We start from the raw sequence: 18,725 nt of genomic DNA, 5'->3' as shown, positions 1-18,725 counted from the left end.
CAAAGACAAGTCATAGCCAGGTCAAGTGTTTATCGCCAAAAATACAGTTATCCTCCTTCAGGTCTAGGGTCAAGGTCACATGGAGGTCATAATTATAAAGGGGTATATAAACCTCATAATGATACACCCATATGCCAAAGATGTAAGGCATAAGTCAAAGGACAAAACAGTGGTGACCTGTAATAAAACATTCCTGTCCAGTATAGCCAGGATCACATATACACCAGTGTGGCTTTCCACTATCAAAGTTAGAACTGTGACAGTAGCCATTGACACACGGACCTGTATCACAATGTATATGGCCTACAAATATAAATCGATCAAAATGTATGGTATAGGCGAGTGAAATTTGTTTTTTAAAAGACCAATAGTCAATGACTTACATACGCCCATTCAAAACTCCATTTATTTATTTTTTTGGCTTATTTGTTTTTCTAAAAGCCATATGAACCTAGCTTATGAAACAGAATACCATAATCAGAAGTCAAAACCTTGACTTGGCAATACGCTAGTTTTGTGATTAGATTTTATGCCGAACAAATAAATTAATCGAGACAATATTTGGCAATGATATCACGACTTTATTTAATGAAATAGCTGTCACATTCCTGATTTGATACATATGATGTGGCTCTGTACTTTTAAACTTTCCGGCCATTATGTTATTGTTCTAATATACTTTTTGCATACTTGAACACTACAAAATTATTTTATATTTCTACCTGTGTAACGTTTACATTCTGACGTCAAACGCGCCATTCTACACCAGAGTTGATGTTTATCTAGTCGTTCGGTCACAGGACTTAAAACATCTCAATCCTTTATGAGTTGATTTAACATACATAAATAAAATACAAAATAGGTATGCAATGAACGTGGTTGGTAAATTTGATAAATGCCTTTTGTGCTTCTTTGTTTAATATTTTTATGGTTTTTTTTATCTGATTGAGATTGTTACATTGTGATGACTGCTGTACCCTTAATCTGACAATTTTACCTATTATTTCTGTTTGTTTTGTTCACGCATCGTTGTCAATATAATGGCATTTGATACGACTGTCATACAAGTGAGAGGTTTAGCGTTATAAAACCAGGTTCAATCCATCATTTTCTACATAAGAAAACGCCTGTATCAAGTCAGGAATATGACAGTTGTTCCATTCGTTCGATGTGTTTATCTTTTGATTTTGCTATTTGATTAGGGACTTTCCATTTTGAATTTTCCTGGGAGTTCAATACTTTTGTGATTTACTTTTTACCTGTAATTTAATACGATGATGGTGATTATCTTATTGTCATTCACTAATTTTGTTGTCCATTTGATTTATTTAGTTTTATTTGTTACAGAATGTTGGCTACTTTTGCGTTCCTTTTCATATACATCAATTAAGTCATTATAATTTGTAAAGTATAAAGATATATGCAAACAATTAGTTTCTTTGAGCAACTTAACACAAAGAAAACACGATACAGATAATATAAACAAAAATCAAAAAGTCATATAATAAAATCAAATGATGAGAGGAGACTCTAATCGATCGGACGTCGTTCTGTGGCAAAATAACTCATTGGACGTGAGTAAACAAATAAACAAATTAAAAAGCAAGTCATTAGCGCCTTCACTATACTTACCAGGATAGTTCGGTGGACAAACAGTCTTGACAAACACGTCGTTGGTCGTTCTCACCATACCAACCTGTTTATATGAAAATCCAAATGATTCACAATATAAAAATTATGTTTTTTTTTTTTTATTATTATATATTCATTATTCCTTATTAAACAGTCAAATCACAAAGATACTGAACTCCGTGGAAAATTCAAAATGGAAATTCCCTAATCAAAGGACAAAATCAAAAGCTCAAACACATCAAACATCAAACGAATGTGAAAAGATCTGTTAAAACTAAAGCATCCTCGATACTCTTGGATATGAATTTGTTCTAAAGATTTTAGCCATTAGGGTCATACATTTTAATTATTGGTAAGTAGATTGTGTAAGGGGGCGACCAGGGACAGGTTTGTGTAGGAAGATTTGTCTCGGATTGACTATTGGCAAAAATACATTTGCATCTTAACCGACTGGTTCCTGCTTGTTGTGTTATACTGTAGAATATTTTGTTTTCATCCTGTCTTATGCAAGATTGTATCTTCAATATTATCAACACAAAAATTTTGGCAAACATATCATGCATAATAAATCCTCGGTCGACATCTAACATTCTTAATGAGTTAGCTGAAGCGAAAATCTTAAATAAATTGGATTACATAAATTGTCCTCAAAGGAAAATCGTATATTTGTCGATATTAGGCAAAATGAAAAGATGTTTTCAAAATATAACAACAGTAATTCTCTTCAATTATTTACAACAAAGCGAGATATGATAAGATATCATAAATAAAACAGCCGGTTTAATTACAAGTTGCAATATATAACCAGGTTAGACATTCGGGCTGATTTATCCTACTTAATATGAGTTTTTCTGCAAAGTAGGTAAACACCAAACAAATCTGTGCGAGAAACAAAACATAACTTAAGAAACAGAACAAACATGTTTTAGACACAGGTGACTTTTTTCAGAATAAATAACTGCAATTGCTTCTTTCTTAATAAGAAATACATGAGTAAATACCAACTATGTTAGAATGATCAATGGAACAAACAAATTATTAAACAACATAAAAATATGATGATATGTAAGACATTATGATAATGCGTTTTAAAAAGACTGAAGCTTGTCCCCTTTCCCACTAGATTTTGGGAATAATTTCAAACTGTGGTTGAAACAGGTATTAGAGCTTACCGCCGAAAAGGTTTCCAAAGCTAAATGCCTGTCATATAAAACTGAAATCCATGGATCCTGCACAGGAGAAGCTGATTGGAGACAATAGCCAGCTTCAATGTAAGTTTCAATATGAGCAAAATTGCTCGGCGCAGACAATACAGGTTGTCGACTGTGAGCGCAAACGCATGTTCCATTTGTAGAAATGCTATTCGACACGCCTATGGTAATCGCCAAAGTACAAATACTGAAGACAATCTGTTGGAAAATATAACAAAATTGATAAATATTCAAAAGTCAATGTTACTAGGTTTGGTGTTTTATTTGAACATCAACATGAAGTTGTTTAAACGTGTATGGGTCATTATAAAAAAACAACATGCAAAACTATGTTATTGTGTCATTTTAAGCCACAAACATAAAAACATATCAAAATAACACTTCCATATGTTAGATATGAATGTTTTGTGATACACAATATACAGTTTACAGTATGAAATGTTATAAAAACATCCTTAATGTTTTCTTAAACCCTTGGAGATAGCCAAAATTAACGGTTATTTTTACTATGAATCCTTTCAGACTTGAAATAGGACTATTATTCATATGATTTGTTTTTTGATTTATCACTTTTTATTGCATTTTGATACATACAAACATTTTTTTTAATGATTTAGGAGGTGCATGTTGGTTTTATAATAAAAAATTTCACCCAAAGGATATGTTACATCTTTTAAGTCAATGGTGTAACCAAAGGACAAATTAGTTGGATAAGAGTTATCTTTCGCAAGATTTGGGCATTTACAACAGTTTCTCCCTTAGCAATATTACCTGTAAGCATGTTTTGCAAAAAAACCAATCAATTATGTTGAAAATTTAGTGAAAAAATCTTAAAAGTAAGTAAAAGCTATATCATAATTGAAAATAGTGTCCGTGGTGTACCCTTATACAAATCGTTTTTTGAAAACATTTCCTGAACTTTGAATTATGAAATATATTGATTATAGAAACATGCACCAGGAACAACATATAGAATAGGGGAATGGAGCACTTATTTCGTAACTAAATCTTAAAATACACCTTAAATCATTGGTGTTACTGTCAATGGTGAGACCATTTTGATAAAATAACACCATTGACCAGTTTAGTAACACCACTGAATATATCATGACAATCAGCATTGATTTGTGTTTCTTTCATGCTTAACAAGCGAAACATCATATTATTTACGAAAAACAATACTTATTTAACAATGTTTTAACAATATCATGTATTACATATACAAAGTTTTCACAAACTGATGTATGCTGGTAACACCAATGACACTATTTAGTAACACTATTGACATTTTTAGTTATTGATGTTATGTTATATAATTTGAGATATTTTAGCCTAAGAATTATTTTTTTATCTGTTTCTTTTGCTCGGTGTTCTTGGCTCTGTGTTCAGAACTTAATAAAGGTAAACTTTGAAATGTGATGTCAATGGTGATACTTTTGTGTCATTGGAGTTACTGAAGGGTCAGTGGTGTTACTATATAAAAATGCGACAGTTGTTTGATGTTAAACAATAATATTTAGTAGCTAAATGTATGCTTTAAATTGGTAACACCATTGACACGATTCTATCAAAGCATGACCTAAAATTGTTAAAATTGAAGGAACTCTTCATTTTTCCCATTGCATATTTCTGAATATCGTTGCTATGATACTATAGAATAGCGGAACACATTTAAATGTTTTAAACAATGACATCATTTTTCAAAATGTTGATGTCAGACAGTGTATATATTCGTCATTTCAAGTAGCGTAACACGAAAGACTTCATAGCAGAATCTGAGAACCCTGATTGACTGGTGACTAGTTGTTATTTTTAAAATTAGTAAACCAGTTTCATCAGAGTAGTATCAAATATGGGACATCTTAGCGAAAAATGTAGAACTACATGTACGAAGGGACATTTGAGCACCGACATTAGAGCCCATGTTAGCGCCGGATTAATACGTTCACCTGTATTTTCGAAAGCTCACTGAGCTTTTGGCAGAATTTCAGTGTAATTCAAAGCAATCCATGCCCATAGCAATGAACAATGTTATAGTTGTCATCCAGCTATTTGCGTTTTTCTTGATACTATCAAATTGAAACAACATAAAATATAAAAAAAAAACGAGGTATATGATAGACGAATGTGCACCACAATCTAGTCAAGATACAGAGAAAGAAAAGATACTAATGTCATTCAACAGTATAGTACAGAGGGTATATCGAGAGCCAATTACGAACGTTTTATATCATATAAATTCCAGACTAGAACGAACTTTTAACATTTGATTAAATCTTTTAGAAATTTAGTCCTGTATTTGAATGATCATTCAGATGTTATATATTGTGCTGTCTTGGGCCTATTAAAGTTTTTTTTAGTTTAGTTTATCTTTATAATGTGTTAAAAATATTTCGCTAAAATGGGCATTGATAATTTTAATATTCGCTAAAATGGATTAAAAAGCAGGCGCTAAAATTGGTTCTACTTTAACGCTGAAACGTTCGTTTTTTCCCCGCTCAAATGTCCGATCAATGCACTAAAATGTCCTCCGCCGGTTTGTAGTGGCAATGCGAGATAAATTCATTAGTTGTTTGAAACAAAGTTAAAATGACAACCAAAAGTAATGTTGATTAAAAGATGTCAATAAAAATTGGTCTAAAAATTACGATATTTCAAAAACTGTTTATATAGTTTTTTGTTGGTTTTTTGTTAATTTTATTTTTTCCTGTTAGTGAGAGTCTTTATATAAACCCACTTACCATTGTTATCCAGTTTCTGTTGGTTTTTATCGATGCAAACTGCACTGCTGTGCAGTTAACCGATTTATCTTATCTTTTATCCAGAAGTCGTGCATTAGCAATTCAGTTTTTACATAATACTATTGTGCTTCTTATCAATACATGCTGCCTTGTTCATTTTGTACATAGTCAAGGTCGGCGGTTTTTCTCGTTTGAATTGTTTTACATTTACTATTCGGTATGGGCTTCGCCTCATGTGAAGGTGGCTGTACGGTGACCTATAGTTGTTTTAAATATCTGTGTCATTTGGTCTCTTGTGGACAGTAATCTAACATTATGTCTAATTGGCAATCGTACAACATCTTCTTTAAATATTTTTTCATTTTGTGTACATACGACGATTTAAGGTAGATCATCGGTATATATTTCCTCGGATAAAATTTTCTTTTACTTTGCCAAAATGAAAATTAAACTGTTTTTTTTTTCTTCAAAAATATAATAATAACAAGTGTGGGCTATCCTGCTATTTTTAAACCTACGAGTGTCACGAGTCGTTAAAATTGCCCAAATTCCCTTACACTGTTCATGAAAAACACATTTTTGCGCACAAAAAGAAATCTATGAGAAAGAATTTTGAAATAAAATATGAGAAAATAGGTCTAATGATAGTTATGTTTTCAGAAAAGAAAAACTAGTGTCCCCCGAACTTGTTTTCTTGATACAAGTAAAATAAAATCCCATTTCAGTCCAGTATAAATTTTTACTAAAAGAGTTATCATGTCCCCTTAAATGGCTAAGTTGAGAAATTGATTCTAAAAACACTTATACTTGGTATTTGTTCAAACATCTTGCATAATGCAATTAATCACTAAGTTCTCTCTACATAAATAAAGATGCAAAATATTGAATGTTGTCAAAAGAAGGACATATTTTTTCAAACCAGTTGTGAATGTATTTTCTCATTCCCAAAACCAGGAAAAAGATCGGTTCATTGATTTGTTGTTGATTGCGTAAAATAAAGTAGATATATAGGAAGATGTGGTGTGAGTGTCAATGAGCCAACTCTCCATCCAAGTCACCATTTATAAAAGAAAACCATAATAGGTCAAGGTACGGTCTTCAAGACGGAGCCTTGTCTCACACCAAACAGCAAGCTATAAAGTGCCCCCAAAAACTACTAATGAATAATCATTGAAATAGGAAAATAAACGGTCTAATCCATATAAAAAAACGAGAAACGAGAAACATTTATGAACCACATCAAAAAACGAAAACTACTGAACATCATGCAGATTCATATATTTGAAGCAAGCTCCATTCACGATGCAAGAACTTTGTTAAAGTTGAGGAAATAACTAAACATCAAGTTTCATACATGTTTTAGTTAGTTCCGAGACGATACAGGTAACTAATCAGACATGGTACACTGTATTATACATCTCTTCTCCAACCAAAATGCATTTTTTTCCTTTTAAAAATACATGCACTTGTCGGAGTTGTAAAGAAAAGAGAAAAAATGAAGACACGGTCTTTTATTCAAGAAATTTAGATAAATGTGACTTATTCATCTGTATTTAGGTTTGGTATTTCCAAAAATTTGAAATGATTTAATTAAGAACTTGATCAATATCGCCTCTAAGTTAATTTTTTTCAGGTCCCCTCGATTATTAATTTGACCAAATGTAAGTCAAGGGAACAATGCTCTAATTATGGGTTGGGTTTAGGAGTTTGGCCTTGTCACACCAAACGACATCAACACAAGAAAAGCAACAAAAAATTGCAGAGCCAAGAGAAAAAACAAGAGTGCACACTCTGAAATGTCTCGCCTGCTTTACTGTCAATTTATTTTATGTATTAAGTCATAATTAAAGACAAAAGTTTAAGTAAAAGCATTACAGAAACTCAACATTTTCAAACATCTACGACAATGAGGTTAAGGTCAGATAAATTGTGTCAGACAAACACATGCACCTTACAGTTTTTGACACACCAAATATAGTTGACCTATTGCATGTGTATGCTATTGAAAATCAAACAATAACATTAAAACCTATACACCCTTAACCATAAAAAGAAGATCGGTCAGAAACCTGCCAGGCAAACATTTACCCTTACAATAATCCCATTCACCAAATATAATTCTCCTATTGCTTCTAATACTTGAAACGAAGACAACAGCACAAAAGATAACATTGACCTATGAACCATAAAAAATGAGGTCAAGGATAGAAGTGGACACATGCAGTAGACATGTACTACTTACTATTATTCCATACACCAAATAGTTGACCTTTTGCTTATAATAGTACTTGAAACTTTGTAGTATGAAAAATAAAGCTTTATACAAACAGTTAACACCACCCCTGCCATAGAAAATAAAGCATTATACAAATAGTTAATGCCACCCCTGCCATTCAAAAGTGATATGAATGTCTTGCATATATACTGTGACTAATTTTGCAGGCCAGGAAAAATTACAAAAATTAAAGATATGCTCATCTTTTAATTTTTCTGCAAATGACAGAATGGAGTAGCCACAACCTTACTGTAATGGTAACAAGTTGAAGTGTTCATTATATGTTAACCCAGAACTATTTTAAGCCTTTAAGGATATTTGCTTGTCATGTTTTGAATTTTTGTCAGATTTTCGAAAATCCTCTGGTTTTATCCATTTGAAAGCCTTAAAAAAAATTGCCCACGGACCCCCAATTTTCTTTTTATAAATCTTTTACATGCATAATTATAAGCCATTTGTTAAAGTCTTATACAATCTTATTTATTTTCTAATAGTTTTTGAGAACTTTATCTGGTCAATGATAAAGCTATGAAAATTCAAGAGAGAACATTTTCCTGCCAAAATTTCAATGGCTAATATCTCGAAAACAAGCACATTAACCCCTATATTTTTTTTTGCTTTTTTGATTCCTCAATTAATCCCCTATCAATATATACTAGTTTTAAGGAAAGTTATTTATTTTGAAATTGAGCAGCAAACATCCTTAAGCCTTTTGTTTGCTATACCCTACACATGAGCAAAAGAGAAGAAAACAGCAAATGGGTCTTCAACAAAAAGAGAAAATCCTGCACCTGAAGACTGGCTTCATGTTGTCAAATACATAAATTATAACAATTTAATAATGTTCACTTAACCACTTTATTTGGTGTTCAATCTTATTATGCCAAGCACTTTAAAATGACAATATTCTTCTATAAAATAAGAAATCAATTTATATGTATGAACAAATGTAAAGATAGATCATTGGTAATTCAATTCAGAATATTGTAAATGCAATCAGGAAACATAACACAACAATAAAACTGTTGCTATAAACTAAAATTTCTCCTTTGAAAACTATAAGATATAGCCTTCACTATTCAAAAGTCATAAATGGTCTATGACAGATTTCTTTTTTGATAAAAAAAAAAAAGAGAGCAGTAAGGAGTTTAGCCTTCATTTAATATCATGTTTTATTTCACATGTTAAAAATATTCATAAATACATGATTAAAATTGTAGAGACATAAAATATCACAGATTAATGTAGCCGTATACGACTTATATAGCAAATAATTATTTACACAAATTGTCAACAGAATAACAAAATAACAGAATAAAATTCATAGTCAGTTTCTATTTATTTGATTTTTTACTTTTTTGTGTTTTTTCTCTGGCATTTGATAAGTCATATTTATGGGCATCTTTTTTAGCCGCTGATTCACGTTTTCGTACTGTCTTCATTACTCGTGATTGTAACTCTGCTCGGGTGAAAGGTCGTGCTTCATCTTCACTCGCATCACTTCCTTCACTGTCATATTCATCACTGAAAAATAAATAAAACAATAATTAAAGATGGCTGAGCAATTAAATGTACATATAGACAGCTGTTTTCTGCTCTTTGGTCGAGTTGTTGTCTCTGTGACACATTCCTTATTTCCATTCTCAATTTAAGATAAAGATATGTTAGTTATTTTTTTTTATCCAAATCACCCTCAATAGTAACTATTTAAATGTAAAAACTGAGGAATAAATGAATTCTCATAGTTTTTTTACAAAAAAATTGAGTTATTTCGCCTTTATTTGATTAAACATGTTTTTGTAAGATTTAATTGATGGAAAGTTCGAAATCATTGCATGCATTTATTATTGTATTTTTTTCTCTATTATAGAGAAAAATGCAAGATTAATCATTGTGATAATCTAAAATCTGTTTACAGCTATATGAATTAGACAACTGAATGTGCGTTCTTATTATTGAAATTCTAACCCAGCCCCATTTTTTGCATTAATATAAACCTTGCAATAATTTCTAAGTTGACAGCAGTTAACGAAATTTTCAAATTAATTGATAGAGGCATAAGGTTTGTTTTTTTTTTATCCAGTGATAGAGTTTATAAACAAATCAAGGTAACAAAGAGTGACTCATATCATGAATGCTAAAAGTAGCAAGAAATGTGCAACATAGTTTTTGTGTCTGAACAAAGTCACATGGTTAGATTATTATTTACTTACCCGACTGATGGAGGAAGAATGGGTAATTGTTGTTGTGGTGCTGCAGGTCCTTCTCCTAGTAAACCAGGACCAGTCTTCTCAAATCTCGTCTGATCAGTATCCTAAAAAAAAAATATTAAGTCAGTAAAAATAAAATATGGAAAAAATAAAGTAATAAAACTCAACTTAAATCAAATAAATCTATAGAAGTAGATCTTTATGGCAAAAAATTCTGATCCATATATTCAATGTATCTATTTCTGGATAAACAAGAATGTATCCCCAGTACATGAATGCCCCACTCGCACTATCATTTTCTATGTTCAGTGGACCGTGAAATTGGGATAAACCCTCTAATTTGGCATTAAAATTTAAAAGATCATATCATAGGAACATGTATACTAAGTTTGAAGTCGATTGGACTTCAACTTCATCAAAAACTACCTCGACCAAAAACTTTAACCTGAAGCGGGACAGACGGACAAACGAACGAACGGACGAACAGATGCACAGACCAGAAAACATAATGCCCCTCTACTATCGTAGGTGGGGCATAAAAAAGATGTTCAAACCATCAATTTGATGAATATATATATCTTCTGATTGTCCATGATCCATGATAATATTCCATGAAGTAGAAATGATTGCACTTTAGTACAGTTCATGCAGTGATTATAACTTTAAAACGTTTTGAAGATACCAAACTTACCAATCAATGACAACATATGAGTATGGCTATATTAAATGACATAAAAACACTACATTTTCAAATATATATAAACTATTATTCCATACCTTAGATCCAATGTAAGACTGTATTGCTAATAATTCATTTGTTCTTTGTTCAATGATTCCTAAGTATTGTATCATGTTGCTATCGGTAACCCCTGATGCTGCTCCCAACATGTCATCAATTGCTGATCTATCACAGTTAATTTTATTAAATAGAGAGTCAATACCTAAAATAGATGAAAAAGATTATACCAGTAATTTTGTAAGCCGTCAGATTTTAATAGGTGAGTATATTAATATTCTGAAAAAGTTTTTTAGACATGGCTATTGCTGCTTGACAGGCAGTTCAGCTACTAGGTAAAACGCAGCCTCAAATGACAACTTGAATTACAGCTGTTCCAAAATTACATACTGGTATATGACTAAGGGAAGGCACTATAAAAAATAATCTATAGATGGGTACCAAACTCTTTAATTTGTTTTATGAAATTATAAAATCATCTCTATAGCTGTAGGTAACTACCTGGTTTTCCAAGTGTCTTTTGTGTGTAAAATATATGTTGTAGTGGATTATGGAAGATGTTCAATTGGAATATCACTCTCAAAACATGGGTTCATTCCCTGTTACATATTTTGTTGTTGCTAAAGACCATTCTTTCTATTTAAATTATCTTTCTGTTTAAATTATTAAAAGGGTTTTGTGTATTTGGTATTTTATTCTCCACCACAAGTTTTGCTTTTTTTTAATTTAAATACTTTATTACGTAATTAGTCATTCAAGTTTCCTAAATAGGGGGAATAACTCATGTTTAACTAACCTGCTCTTAACTGATCAAGTATTTTAGAAATTTCTTTATTCTTTTGTTCATACTCATCGGCTTCTTTAGAAGAGCTTGCTTGTTGTTCCTCAAGCTCCTTCAAGATTTTCTTTCTCTTATCTTCCAACTCAATTCCTGTTAGTTTGAATTTTTCAATTTCGTTTTCAATCTGAAAATAAATACGAGAAATTAATACTTATCTCACAGTTGTAGTCTTAAAATTTACTTTCCATTATTTGAGTGATAATTTATGTATATCAAAAAAAGATGTGGTATGATTACCAATGAGACAAAAGATTTTTCACTTTCCAGAGTAAGTTTATTGTGAACAAGTTGAAGCATTGGCCTTGAAAGGGAACTTACAATTTCTTTTATAAAACTTTTCTAGAGGAGTACAGATAATTGCCTTGTTAACCATAAAAATAAACATGTAAAAAGAATGTGAAATCATTGGTAAAATTTTCCCTCTTAAGTGCTCCTTTGAAATTATTACCCAGAATTCTTATAATATGAACTTATACTATGATACAGAGAATTGCAAAACATGTAGAAACCAAAATAAACTTAAACTTACATCTTTGATTTCGTCATTTAATTTCTCAATCTCATTATTCTGTTCATTTACAAAGTTAAACAATGCAAAGTTACGATCTTCAACTTCAATAAATCGATTAACCAACAGGTCAAGGTCTTCCTCTCCAGTCATTTCACGAATTCTCTCAAATGCCATTTCATATGTCTCAACAGAATCTTCTTGACTCTCTTTCTTTCTTTCTGCTTCCTGAGCCTCTGAAAAAGTAAGGGAAAAAATGAAAGATTTGCTCATAGTAAACATGTATATTGGTTCTTTTAATACTGGAAAAGCTGAAGGTAACAAGATGTGTAAATTATATTCCAATGTTTCTATACCCAAAAAAAACACTAAAACCAATGAAAAAGAATTTGTCAAGTTGTAGCAAATTTATCAAGATTTTGCAAATTGATTAAGATTTCCTTTTAAAAATGATATCCGAGTTGGACATTTTTCTACTAGTAAGTCATTTAAATTTCATAGTATACATTGCGTAACACATGTGAAAACACAGGCAGTACTTTGTATTAATATATTATATACTGTTCCTCTTACATGGGGTATAATTTGAAATATGATTTATCAAAAGTGACATAATTAACATATCATTTTGTGTTATTTTTGTTTCACCTACCCTTTTTCTGTCTCCATGCAACCAGTTGTGGATCTTCCTGTCTCTCTTGACCTTTGATCCCCATGAATTCACGGAGGGCACGATCATGGTCAATAACACGTAACAATTCTTTCATTTCAGCTTGATGTTGCTGTAAGTCTTTGTCTGCCTTCTCTTTAAGTAAAATTATTTTGGCTTGAGCTTCATCTCTGTAAAATAAAAATGTTATTTGATTAGTTAAATGGAAAAACAAACAAGAATTCAAAAATAGATTTTCACCAGTCAACCCATATATTAGTTTAATAGCGTCTATGTCCTGTGGTCTCTTGTGGAGCGTATCATACCACATCCTCTAATTTTTACTTATAGCTTCCTCTGGGATTTCAAAAACAATTATTTAGTAAGAAATACATTCATTTATAAACAGAATAATTGTATTGTGGTTATTATACATATTTTTATATAAGATAAAAGAAACAAAATTATTCTTCCTACTCTTAGTTTATGTTGTTGGTTTTTTTTTTAATTCAAATTGAAATTGGTAATATTAATGTCTTTTTAGTTTGTTTTAAGGCTATAAGATTATTCTTATTTTTTTACAACTCACTAACAAGTGATAAGAAGCCTACAAAATAATTTTATCATGAAGAATAACCATACCTTGCATCATATGCTTGAGTTGAGCTTTCAATTAATTCTCCTTTCTTCTTTTGAAGTTGTTGAAGTTCTTTCTCTAATTTCTTATACAGGTTGTCAAATCTATTTCTCTCCACACGAAGACTTTCAATTTCGTCTCTCTGTTTTGCATTTTCTGACAACTGCTTACAAAATGCTTGTTTGGACTAGAAAAAGAAAATTCTGAATTATAAATTTGAAATAAGAATTTGTATGTGTAAGAAAATTCAAATAAATTAAACAACAAGGGGTCAAATATCTCAAGCAATTTACAAAATTCATGATAAGGTCTATATAAAACTTAAAGAGTTACAGAGACAGCCACTCAAATAAGTTTCCTTACAATGGGAATGACACCTTAAATAGTTTTGTTAATATATTAACACATGGACACAATTTTATAAATTAAATACCAAATACAAATCAAATCAGAATTTAATATGACAAATGAAGGTACTGTGGCAAAAAACATTTTCAGGAGCTCCAAATTTGTTTCTTTTATTTAAATATATATTTAAGTGTAATAAGTTATTTCCACCAACCTGATCAAGTCTATTTTCTAATGTCCTGACAGTTTTCTGCATCTGTACAGTGTGTTGAGAACTCATGTGAACACCTCCCATATTTTTATGTTGATCTTTTATCTTTTTCTCCCATTTTCTGATTTCAGCATCTAATTCTATATGCATTTTCTTTTCTTCATCGATATCAGTTTCATTCTCATCTGAAATAAATATTGTACATACATTGTAAATAAATAAAAAATTTCTCTCGGAATATTATATAATTAAGGAATTACTGTAATATTTGTTCTGTCTATGAAGAAATAACATCAAAAAATGTGGTACACACTGAATTAGTGAATAACTGGCGTAGCGGGTTATTTTAAAGTGTGCACCACATTTTTTGTGTTATTTTGAAAAGACAGAAGAAATATTACATTTATTTCTTATTATTTAATTCTAAATTCCATTTTAAGCCTGAATAAACCATGAAAAAACGTTGATGACGTCACGGTCACATGACAAAATTATGTCTACAAGCTGATAAACATAACAACGTCAGCCAATCAGAAGACCAGTTACATCCAAAATAGAATTATTTACCAATGAATGTAACAAAAGTATATGAATTGACTGCATCTATTTATTATGAAGTTATAACTCTCTGTGACAAAAGTGTATTAAATAACAATGTTTAATGTTTCATTGTTGTATTTATTCTAACCTACATGTATAACCTCTGCCAATGTGACAAGGTATATAAACTGCTTTATTTTATCGAAGTTATTTTGATGCACCTTTAAAATAGCTCTGCCGATATAACAACAGTAAATGATCCAGTCTTCACGATGAACTGCAAAATCTACAGGCCCAGAGCTCAATTTTTGAAAATTTTTAATTAGATTCTGTTGGCTTGTAGATATGATTTTTACAGGCCCGAGAGCAACTCTATAAGCCTGGGCTGCCACTCAGCATGAAGACTGATGATCTAACATTGCTTTGTTTTAGAAAGTTACATGTATTAATTTCTACTGACCTTTAACCTCAGCTAATGTGACGAGAGTATCTGTATTAACATCATCTTTATCCTGGTTACTCCTACTTTCAGCAAGACGTAACTCCTTCAGTAATTCTTGTTTTTCTGATTCTAGCTGACCAATTGAGGCTCTGCAATAAATTATGATATAATTAACCAACTGGATTAGCAACTCTAATAATCGTAAAAAAAAAATATTTGTCAAATGAATCTATTTTTTAGTCATCAACGTTTTTTCATGGTTTAGTCTGGCTTGAAATGGAATTTAGAATTACATTTAATGTTAAAGATCTGCCAGCTGTTAACACAGAGTTACAATTATGAAGTTCATTAAATTGTTATTTAAAAATATGAATGATAGACAAAAAGTATAACTGTAACAATTAAATTCATCAGATAATAAATAAATTTGGTGTAAATTACTGTCTTCTGATTGGTTAAAAGTATTAGTTTTATTTTCAATGTTGTCAATCTTTATGGTGACATGCCCCCTCTGACATTGTGCACTCATCATGCTCATACGCCAACATGTGTGTACATTATTATTGTTTATATATAAATAATGTAAATTGTTCTTTGAGCCTTATTTTTGATAGAAATTTATTTATAAGGAATATGGCAATAATTTATTTTGAATTTATTGAACCATAAAATGAATTTTTGACTCTTCACATTTTACAGTCCGCTTCGAATTATTCAATTTGAAGAGTCAAAAATTAATTTAAGGTTCAATAAATTCAAAATAAATAATAGCCATTCATTAACAATGTTAACATATCATTTATTTTACAAAATGTCAAATCGTTTTCTCAAAAAATTTTGGATTTCTTTTTTTGCTTCAAACAAAAAAAAATGAAATATTTAATTGACTTTTTAAAAATCTAACTTCCTTTTCTTACTTTTGTTTTCTTATTAGATTCTGTGATTCTTCCGTGTATGCTGCACGATCTCCCTCCATAATACGATACTGTCTTTGGAGTTTGACCAATTCTTGCTCCGCCATACCTTCCAGGTCGGCATCGCTAGTATCTGATCGAGCAGATCTTGGACGTGGCATAGTGATTGGCTCTCAAAACTGAAGAAAAACAATCAGATTATTGTTGTGATAAATGTACAAAATGTATATACATGATATACAGTGTGTACATCTATATACATGTAGATGTAAATATATTATTCAGATTTACACTTTTATCATTTTAAACATGTACCTTCTCAATTAACAAGTTCGTTGGAGTGAACCCCCCCAAAAAATTATCAACTAACTGGATTTGAGTTATAATTGCACATTTTAAATAAAATCAGTGATTCTAGCCCGAGACTTTTTAGCGTGGGGTCATCGCTTTACATTTTTTTTTTGTACATGTAGTTGACTGTCCATTGCTGTCCTAAGTGGAATCTTTTCAGGTGCTGCTTAGCTAAAGGGGTCCTGAGTTCGAGTCTGTAGAATCATGCTCTCAAATCACACTTAATATAAGGAGAATATATGTATCTAATTGTCCTCCATTACTAAACATCACTAACCAAGGGTTCCCTTAAAATGTTGATGTCCGAGTACAAAATTCTGATGCATCAATGGAAAAGTGATTGTAGTACAACGTCAATAGTTCAAGCGGCTTAGATTTCAACAGATAAGGTGTATTGGTGAGGATATGTATAAATTACTTTCATTTGTTTTCTGTTGTAGTGATGAAGAAATACATTACTATTATTTTTGCAAAATCCCGTGTATGTAATTTTCAATATGATTATTTTGTATGAAGTATTATTTATACATGTTATATACACATTGTTCTGGTATAAATAAGGAAGGCAAAACAGTGTATGGAAAAATCGGTCTTGCTTCTGAGATGCAGTAGTCCAAAATCTCCTTCATTCAAGAACTTCAATCCACAAACAATTCAAATACTCAAACAGACCTTGTAATAATGGACTTTGCGAAAGCCTTTGATAAAGTTCCGCATCGTCACTTACTATACAAATTACACTATTTTGGCATTAATGGAAACACTTTAAATTGGATCTCTGCATTTCTCTCTGATCGAACCCAGACAGTTGTTCTGGATGGAAGATCATCAAGCACAGTCCCAGTCACCTCTGGGGTTCCTCAAGGTACTGTCTTAGGTCCTGTCTTATTCTTGGCGTATATCAACGACCTTCCAGACTACCTTACACATAGCAAACTAAGACTATTTGCTGAATACAGTATCTTATACATGCCAGTTAAATCCCAGAGTGACTGCCTAAAACTGCAAGCTGACCTTGACGCAGCTGCAAAATGGGAAGAGGACTGGCTGATGGCCTTCCACCCAGACAAGTGTAATGTTCTCTCTGTAACAACTAAACGTCAACCTTTAAAACATAATTACACTCTCCACAATCATATACTAGAATCTGTTACATCTGCTAAGTACTTAGGCATCACATTACAATCAAACCTTAAATGGGACAAACACATAGATGACAATATATCAAAGGCCAACAAAACTCTCGGCTTCCTTCGAAGAAATCTGAAAACATCAAACCAAAACATCAAGAGCCAGGCATACCAAGCACTTGTCCGTCCCAAACTCGAATACTCTTGCTCAGTTTGGGACCCCCACACTTCAGAATCTATTTCAAAGATAGAGATGGTCCAAAGGCGAGCTGCTCGGTATGCCTGCAACAGGTATCATAATACTAGTAGTGTATCAAACATGCTGAACACACTAAACTGGCCTATTTTGACACAACGCAGACTGCGTGCACGACTGGTTATGATGTACAAGATCACACATCAACTTGTTGCTATACCATCTAGCACAATTCTCATTCCATCAGACTCAAGAACCAGAAAACATCATTCTCACACCTTCAGATATATTTATACATCAAAAGACTCGTACAGATTTTCATTCTTCCCATACACAATAACTCAATGGAATCTTTTACCAACCACAGTAGTAAATACACAGACAGTCGACTCTTTCAGAGATCAGCTAACATATGCTGTTCTCTCCACTATTATTTAAAAAACTTCATCTCATGTACATAGTTTTAATCACTACATCTGTTCTTTGCACTGTTTGTAAATATAACTTATTTTAATAAATAGGCCACGTATGCACCAGTTATTAATCATCTTTATTCAGATGGAAAACTGGAAAACTTAAAGAAGAAGAAGAAGAAGAAGAAATTATTATGACGTCTGGCAAGGCTATTTAGCACCTATTTAGAGATGCAGGTGCCCGTGGAACCGTGCCCTTCCATCTCGGCATCTGTCCGAAACATGCGAAACGCACAAATTGTGTTTTAACCAGTTAATTTGACATTTCAATTTACAAACTAATTACTGTTTTCTTCTAAATCACTTTCTTAATTGTGTGCACCTACCTGTATTGTGTTGAACAATCAGTAAACAACTTGTGAAAATATTTTGATGGTGGAAACAGGGTAACGTATCCAAGAGAAACAAACCAAATAGAGGCTTTATCAAGGGACATAATTCAGAAATTGAAATAGATTGCAACACAATCAAATACATATTCAAACATATTCTTTTTCTGGAATAAAAATTCAAAGATACGCACCGATTTTGACGAAAAAATATCATACATGTTTTTTTCACAACATCAAGTAAAAACATTTAAAAAAATGTAAAAATGTTTTTATTTTGTTAGCCTGGTCCAAACCAACAAGCATTTTTCACTAAATATAGATATGTATGATGAGATATAAATGATTTTA

General features: G+C 31.5%; 1 protein-coding gene and 1 long non-coding RNA gene across 2 annotated transcripts; both read right to left on the bottom strand.

Annotated features, from left to right (window-relative positions):
- Nucleotides 1-187: 187 nt before the first annotated feature.
- LOC139500086 (uncharacterized) lies at nt 188-5,721 on the bottom strand. The gene is made up of 4 exons (XR_011658300.1): nt 5,585-5,721; nt 2,805-3,041; nt 1,633-1,696; nt 188-303 (listed from the first exon to the last, which is right to left on the bottom strand). It is a non-coding gene; the product is annotated as an uncharacterized lncRNA (long non-coding RNA).
- A 2,977-nt stretch (nt 5,722-8,698) lies between these two features.
- LOC139502286 (outer dynein arm-docking complex subunit 1-like) lies at nt 8,699-18,486 on the bottom strand. Its single transcript, XM_071291714.1, has 11 exons — nt 18,372-18,486; nt 15,899-16,074; nt 15,000-15,130; nt 14,003-14,184; nt 13,446-13,627; nt 12,807-12,994; nt 12,176-12,390; nt 11,602-11,770; nt 10,847-11,010; nt 10,073-10,173; nt 8,699-9,383 (listed from the first exon to the last, which is right to left on the bottom strand). Exons 2-11 carry the CDS (start codon nt 16,054-16,056, stop codon nt 9,194-9,196), a joined length of 1,680 nt encoding a protein of 559 aa, XP_071147815.1. The 5' UTR covers nt 16,057-16,074; nt 18,372-18,486; the 3' UTR covers nt 8,699-9,193.
- Between the last annotated feature and the right edge of the window lie 239 nt (nt 18,487-18,725).

The sequence above is a fragment of the Mytilus edulis genome, chromosome 13 (assembly GCF_963676685.1).
Source record: "Mytilus edulis chromosome 13, xbMytEdul2.2, whole genome shotgun sequence".
In the NCBI taxonomy this organism is placed as follows: domain Eukaryota; kingdom Metazoa; phylum Mollusca; class Bivalvia; order Mytilida; family Mytilidae; genus Mytilus; species Mytilus edulis.
The sequence above is the reverse complement of the archived record's forward strand: the minus strand, read 5'-3'. Positions and strand labels throughout refer to the sequence as shown.